The sequence below is a fragment of the Miscanthus floridulus genome, chromosome 9 (genome assembly GCF_019320115.1).
Source record: "Miscanthus floridulus cultivar M001 chromosome 9, ASM1932011v1, whole genome shotgun sequence".
NCBI lineage: Eukaryota > Viridiplantae > Streptophyta > Magnoliopsida > Poales > Poaceae > Miscanthus > Miscanthus floridulus.
This window is the reverse complement of record NC_089588.1, coordinates 134,619,694-134,626,998: the sequence shown is the minus strand read 5'-3', so window position 1 is coordinate 134,626,998 and position 7,305 is coordinate 134,619,694. Positions and strand designations below refer to the sequence as shown.

Sequence of the window (7,305 nt, the reverse complement as noted above, 5' to 3'; positions counted from 1 at the left end):
CAATTCACAATTTGTCCACTTATGTGTGCGACCGTTCCTGGGGTGCACATAAGACTTTTATGTGACAGATTGATATCAGAGCACTGTTGACTGTAGGATGCAAGCCTAGTTAGAATGATCATTTTTAGCTTCCTTTGCTTCACTTGTTTCATGCTTTCCACCTCAATCTTGTTATTTGCTAAGTTTTGTGCTTCTTTTGTCTTATTCTATTATAAAATCAATTGATTCTATTCTAAATGATTTGAAACTTCTATAGATGACACGAGACCGCAAGTCTGCCCGCATGTACGTTGGATGCTTTCAACCACAGCATGTTGGGTATGAGTTAATGGAGCCTAGAGAGGACGTCCAGAGGAAGAACTGGAAGAATGAGGTTGGAGAAGAGGTCCATTCTTCGCCAACTCCGATAGCTCAATCCCCAGCACGTGTGGAAGCCATTGACTTGACCAATGATGATGAAGATGAAGTATGCCTCATATAGGTTGGACTGTCAAGTTAAGCATCAAGAAGCCTGATGACAATGCCTTCTACCATGACTTGCTGACAATTATGTTGGAGTGCTATTATCCAGACATGCAAGCCACTCTAGAGTATCACACTACGGAGCACAGTCATCCTCTGATTGGTTCATCTTGGGATACTCGGTTGCTGATCAAGACCCTGAGTACTCGCAAGATAGATGCAGTTGTCACCCACCATGTAAGTTGAGCTACCGCGGAAAGAAGCATGGAGGATGTTGCTTCCATTGCACTTGCCTACTACCGTGGCCGTCTCTCTGATGATAAGAAGGACGATGGACTCTTGTATTACCCATGCTATCTTCTGAAGGAAAATAGTTGGACCATAGAGGTCATGATAAAAGGATCGAAGACTCTTGAGGCCACCATTGAGTTAAACCGTGAACTTACAAATAAGGTGGGAGCGTTAGAAGGAGAGCTGAAGAAGGCACAAGACATGATCAAAGAATACTAGAAAGAGATTGATGGCCTTAATGCTGAGTTAGGCCGTCTCAAGCTGTTTGAGAAGTTAGATGATCCCTCCACCAAGAAGAACGCCGCCCCTTAAGTTTATGAAACCATTGTAATAGGCACGTTTTTAGTATCGTGAGTCGAGTCGAGTCTTTTAAGTGTTTGTGAACTATTGGTGTGCTTGCTTGATTATTATTGTGATTTATGTGTGATTTGGATCTTTGTAATGAGTGCTGGAACTTTGTGGGCATGTCCACGAGTTCCTTAGTTAAAAATATTAAGGTTAAAAGTGCTATAATAAATAGTTTGGGTTGGTCTATCCTGTCTCTTTGCTTGCTGTTTTCTGGAGCAGTCAGTGATGTTTTGATTATAACTTTTCACCTGTTCGAGCAATGGTCATGAAATTTTACTGGGAGTATATAGACTTCTGTGTCTTTCCTATGGCACAAGAATCACCTTTTTATCTGTTCGTATCTGAGAGTTATGACTGTCACAATATGAACTTCTATGCTGTCTGGAATCTGAGGACAGTTTCTGTTGTGGTCTATTTTTGATTAATGTAACGTCAAAATCAGAAAATGTGGTCTAAATGAAAGTTGTAGATAATTTCTTAATATTTCCAACTGTATAAAGATCATCTTATTTGGATATCTGGAACTCGAGTTATGACAGTTTTTCTGACCTGCTGATTCTGCATCACGTCCAGAAATTTTCAGAATTGCCTATCTCTTACATATTGGTGATGTTTCAGGTTGGATTATAGATGTCTGGCCGTGGAAGAGGTAGAGGACGTGGGAGAGGTGCTCCACCACCCCCACTACCAACCATGACCGCAGCAGAGGTGTTGGCGATGCAAGGACAGTTCATGCAGTCCATGATGCAGTTCTTTCAGAACCAACCTATTGAAGCACCAGCACCTCCACCACCAAGAGACAAGCGGAGGGAATTCATGCAAGGACATCCTCTAGTTTTCTCTCATGCCGCTGACCCCTTGGAGGCAGATGATTGGCTACGCGCAGTGGAGAAACAACTCAACATCGCTCAGTGTGATGTTCAACAAAAGGTGTTGTATGTATCGGGACAGCTTCAGGGAGCAGCTCAAACTTGGTGGGAGTCATATCTGCTCCTGCTATCACTTGGCTAGAATTTGTGAGGGATTTCAAGGCACACCATATTCCAGATGGGTTGATAGAGCTCAAGCAGGAGGAATTCAGATCTCTCAGGATGGGTTCTATGTCCGTCAGTGAGTATCACGACAAGTTTGCTTAGTTGGCTCGCTATGCTCCTAATGACATGAGGGAGGATGCAGATAAGCAACGTCTCTTCCTCAAGGGAATTTACTATGATCTCAGGTTGCAGTTGGCTGGTAACACATATGCTAATTTCCAACAGTTGGTGAATCACACTATTGTGCTTGACAATATGCGATTAGAGAGGGACAGGAAGAGAAAGATGAAGGGACAGGCCTCCGGAAGCAACACACGCCCGCGCTATAATAATCGGCAGAGGTATCAAGGTCCAGTCAGTCAGTGGAACCGTGGTCAGTTTCCACAACGCTCTCAGAACCAACAGCAGAATTGGAACCAGCGTACACCGCAGCAAATGGGCAATCAAACTCCACGCCAGGGAATACCCAACAGCACCTCGATGAAGAGCAGTGCACCTAGTACTCCCAATAGGTGTTTTCGGTGTGGAGATGTGGGACACTATGCTAACCATTGCCCTCAGAAGCCGAATCAACAGACACCTCAGAGGCAGAATAGCAACCAGAAGCCCACGTACAACACTGGAAGAGTGAACCATGTGGCGCCTGAGACTGTGGTTGGAGCACCAGAAGTTATGATGGGTACGTTCAACATCAACTCTATCCCCGCTAATGTTATTTTTGACTCTGGAGCTTCGCATTCTTTTATTTCACAAGCATTTGTTAGAACACATAGCATACCTTTAATTACAATGAAGACTCAAATGCTAGTAAATTCACCGGGGGGATCAATACCAGCTGCACATTGTTGCCCTTCAGCAAGTCTTACCTTAAGGGGGGTAGACTTCATAGTCAGTCCTATTGTGTTGAGAACTTTTGGGATCGATGTGATTCTGGGTATGGATTGGATGAAACAACACCGAGCTGTGATTCAGTGTCAGGAGAGAGTTGTAGTAGTGACAACACCAAAGGGAGATCAAATCAGTGTTGGCGTGATAGTGCAACCACCACCAACAGCTACAGTGAATCAACTAGATAATGATGCTAATCCTCAGGACCGTGTTGTGGAGGAGTTTCTAGATGTCTTCCCCGATGATTTGCCAGGTATGCCACCTGACCGTGACATTGAGTTTATAATTGAATTATTACCTGGTACTGCACCTATAGCTAAGAGACCATATAGAATGGGGGTTAACGAATTAGAAGAACTTAAGAAACAATTGAAAGAGTTGCCAGATAAAGGTTTCATACTTCCTAGTGCATCACCTTGGGGAGCGCCTGTGATCTTTGTTGACAAGAAGGATGGAACACAGCGTATGTGTGTGGATTATCGATCTCTTAATTAGGTAACTATCAAGAACAAGTACCCGTTGCCTAGAATTGATGACTTATTTGATCAGTTGAGAGGTGCTTGTGTGTTTTCTAAGATTGATCTGCGTTCTGGTTATCATCAGTTGAAGATTCGGAATACTGATATACCAAAAATAGCTTTTACTATGAGGTATGGGTTATATGAGTATACAGTTATGTCGTTTGGTTTGACCAATGCACCTGCCTACTTTATGTATATGATGAATAAGGTGTTTATGGAGTATCTTGATAAGTTTGTGGTAGTATTCATTGATGATATATTGGTATTCTCTAAGACTGAAGATGATCATGCTGAACATCTGAGATTGGTGCTGCAGAAGCTTAGAGAGCATAAGCTATATGCTAAGCATAGTAAGTGTGAATTCTGGTTAAGAGAAGTCTCTTTTCTTGGACATGTTGTTTCTAATGGTGGTATAGCAGTGGATCCAGGCAAGGTGAAGGATGTACTGAATTGGAAGCCACCTACTGATGTAAGTGAGATCCGTAGCTTTCTTGGTTTAGCTGGTTATTATCAAAGATTCATTGAAGGTTTCTCCAAGCTTGCTAAACCCATGACAGCCCTGTTAGAGAAGAATGCTAAGTTTGAGTGGTCTAGTAAGTGTCAAGCTAGTTTTGAGGAATTAAAGAAGCGGTTGACAACAACTCCAGTGCTGATTTTGCCTGATCTAAATAAGAAGTTCTCTATCTATTGTGATGTGTCTCGTCAAGGTTTGGGATGTGTTCTTATGCAAGAAGGTAGGGTTGTTGCTTATGCATCTAGATAGCTGAGGAAACATGAATTGAATTATCCTACTCATGATTTGGAGTTAGCAGCTGTGGTTCATGCATTAAAGATCTAGAGAGATTATCTGATTGGGCATAAGAGTGATATCTTTATCGATCATAAGAGTTTGAAGTACATATTCACTCAGATGGATCTGAATTTGAGACAATGTCGTTGGTTGGAACTGATCAAGGATTATGATCTGGAGGTGCACTATCATCCTGGTAAAGCGAATGTTGTGGCTGATGCACTTAGTAGGAAGAGATATGCCAATGAGCTTGAGATGGCGCCTGTGCCAGAAGAGTTATGGGAAGAGTTTCAGCACTTGAACCTTGGTATTGTTTATAATGCTATGGAGATAGAAGTGACACCTACACTAGAGTTTGAGATATGTAAGGGTCAGTTGGAGGATGAGAAACTAAGGGAGATAGCAGGTAATGTAGCGCTTGGGAAAGCTCCAGGCTTCAGCATAGATGAGAATGGGACTCTATGGTTTGGGAAAAGAATCTGTGTGCCTGAAGTGAAAGCCATTCGTGATGCAATTCTACGTGAAGCACATGATTCAACTTATTCTATCCATCCTGATAGTACTAAGATGTATCTGGATCTTAAAGAGAAGTATTGGTGGTATGGTCTGAAGAAAGATGTAGCTGAGTATGTTGCTATATGTGATACTTGTCAGAGAGTGAAAGCTAAGCATCAGCAACCTGTAGGATTGTTGCAACCTATGAAGATACCTAAGTGGAAGTGGGAAGAAGTTGGAATGGACTTCATAGTGGGGTTACCACATACTCAGAGAGGTTATGATTCAATATGGGTGATTATGGATCGTTTGACTAAAGTTGCTCACTTCTTACCTGTCAAGACCACTTATAGAGGACCAAAGTTAGCAGAACTATACATGGAAAGGATAGTGATTTTGCATGGTGTTCCTAAGAAGATCATTTCTGATAGAGGTACGCAATTCACATCTCAATTTTGGAGGACAGTGCATAGTTCTTTGGGGACAAAGTTGAATTTTAGCACAGCCTACCATCCTCAGACTGATGGACCGACGGAGAGACTTAATCAGATTTTGGAAGACATGTTGAGAGCATGTGCATTGCAAGTTTGGAACTAGTTGGGATAAGAGTTTGTCTTATGCAGAGTTCTTATACAACAACAGTTATCAACAGAGTCTCAAGATGTCACCATTTGAAGCTTTGTATGGGCGTAAGTGTAGAACACCCTTATTTTGGAATCAAATAGGTGAAAGTCAAGTGTTTGGACCAGATGTGCTTAGAAACACCAAAGAGCAGGTGAGAAAGATTAGAGAGAACCTAAGAGTGGCACAAACCCGTCAGAAGAGCTATGCAGATAATCGAATAAGAGACTTGGTATTTGAAGAAGGAGATTATGTCTACTTAAAAGTATCACCTATGAGAAGTGTGAAAAGGTTCAACATGAAAGGTAAACTAGCACCAAGGTATGTTGGTCCGTTTAAAGTTTTAAAGAGATGTGGAGAAGTGGCTTATCAATTAGATTGCCTAAGAACCTGTCTAGTGTGCATGATGTGTTCCATGTGTCTCAACTTAAGAAGTGTTTGCGTGTGCCTGAGGTGCAAATACCATTAGAGGAACTTGCTGTTAAAGATGATCTGACATATGAGGAGTTTCCAATTAAGATTTTGGATATGGCTGAGAAAGTTACGAGAAGCAAAACAATTAGGATGTGCAAGGTTTAGTGGAATCGGTATTCGGAAGCAGAGGCAACTTGGGAAAGAGAAGATGAATTGAGAAAGACATACCCGCAGTTGTTTGAGTAAGCACAGCCTAATCTCGAGGACGAGATTCTCTTAAGGGGGTAGATCTGTAACACCCAAAACTTTGCATCACTTTAAAATAGTTGAATTTGATTTATTAGTCTTCTGCGAGCATTTAACATAGGCAAAATAATTCTTTTTGTGAAATTAAAATTAGTCTTAGGTCTGAACATGTTGCTGCCTACATGCTGATGCATATTTGATTTATATTTGTCTGGTTTTTGTTGCTTGAGAAAAGGTTTTCAAATCCCTTTTGAAAAGCATTTAAACAATTCTGGAAAACAAAAAGGAAAAGGGAAAAACTTTGCTAGTCACTGTTCTTGGCCGAGAGGCCCGTTCTTTCTCCTTTCGGCCTGCTCAGCCCAGCAGCGCCGCAGCCTTCATCTTGGAACAAGCCGATCCAGCAGACGTAGCCCACCTCCCTTCTCTCTCAGTCTCGCTGAAGAACCGAGCCCGCACGTCAGCGTCGCCTTCGTCCTCCTCCGGCTCGGTGTCGAACCGGACACCGACCGAGCGTCGATCCGCGCGTGGGCGTCCGTGCCACGCCCTGTCCCTATAAAGACCAAACGACCACGTCCGCGATGCCCTTTGCAACCCTAAGCGACCTGCCGCTTCGCTCTTGAGCCGTAGAGCTACCAAAACCCTAGCCGCCATTGTTGAGCTCCGCCCAAGCTCGCAATTCGCCGTGGCCGTCGCTCCTTCGCCCCTGTAAGCTAGCAAGAAAGCTTCGCCTTGATCCCGTGAGTCTTCCCGAGCCTTTTCCCTAGTTCAATTTTGCTCAAATCGTGTCACCCTGGTGTGCAGTTCAACATCATCTGCCTCCACGAGCTCACCGTCGTCCATGCTTCGAATCCGACCCCATCTTCTAGCTAGGTGAGACCGCCTCGTTTCCCTCTTTCTTTTGGGACAAGTCCCAAGCCAAATGGTGGCCAGAAACGTCTGGTATGCTTTCGCCGGTGAGATTCCTCGCCGCCGGTGATGTCGTGCCGCCACGGCCGCTTCTTCTCCGGCGACTGCGCCGCCACCCTCCTCCTCGGACCTAATCCTAACCGTCCATCTTGGATCGGACGGCCCGCTGAGGCCGACGGCCCGCTGAGGCCGATACCCCTTCACGGGGAAAATTTGCTAAAGAGCCCCTGTGCTCTTTAGATTTTGAATCTGCAGTCCAAAGCGTATTCCAGAGAATACGTTTTTCTCT

At 43.7% G+C, this 7,305-nt stretch overlaps 1 protein-coding gene across 1 annotated transcript; it reads left to right on the top strand.

Moving 5' to 3' along the window:
- The first annotated feature begins 2,261 nt into the window (after positions 1 to 2,261).
- On the top strand, positions 2,262 to 6,029 carry LOC136481010 (uncharacterized). Its single transcript, XM_066478405.1, has 7 exons — positions 2,262 to 2,814; positions 3,190 to 3,276; positions 3,340 to 3,486; positions 3,961 to 4,013; positions 4,455 to 5,262; positions 5,555 to 5,771; positions 5,828 to 6,029. The coding sequence occupies exons 1-7, from the start codon at positions 2,262 to 2,264 to the stop codon at positions 6,027 to 6,029; spliced, it is 2,067 nt and encodes a 688-aa protein (XP_066334502.1).
- The last annotated feature ends 1,276 nt before the right edge of the window (positions 6,030 to 7,305 follow it).

What these genes read in the sequence shown, in the direction of transcription:
- LOC136481010 (XM_066478405.1), top strand. Translation starts at nt 2,262, where the DNA reads ATGAGGGAGGATGCAGATAAGCAACGTCTCTTCCTCAAGGGAATTTAC. An exon ending in AGCACCAGAAGTTATGATGG is followed by an intron (nt 2,815 to 3,189) that starts GTACGTTCAACA and finishes CACCACCAACAG; the next exon opens with CTACAGTGAATCAACTAGAT. An exon ending in GAAGATCATTTCTGATAGAG is followed by an intron (nt 5,263 to 5,554) that starts GTACGCAATTCA and finishes GGAATCAAATAG; the next exon opens with GTGAAAGTCAAGTGTTTGGA.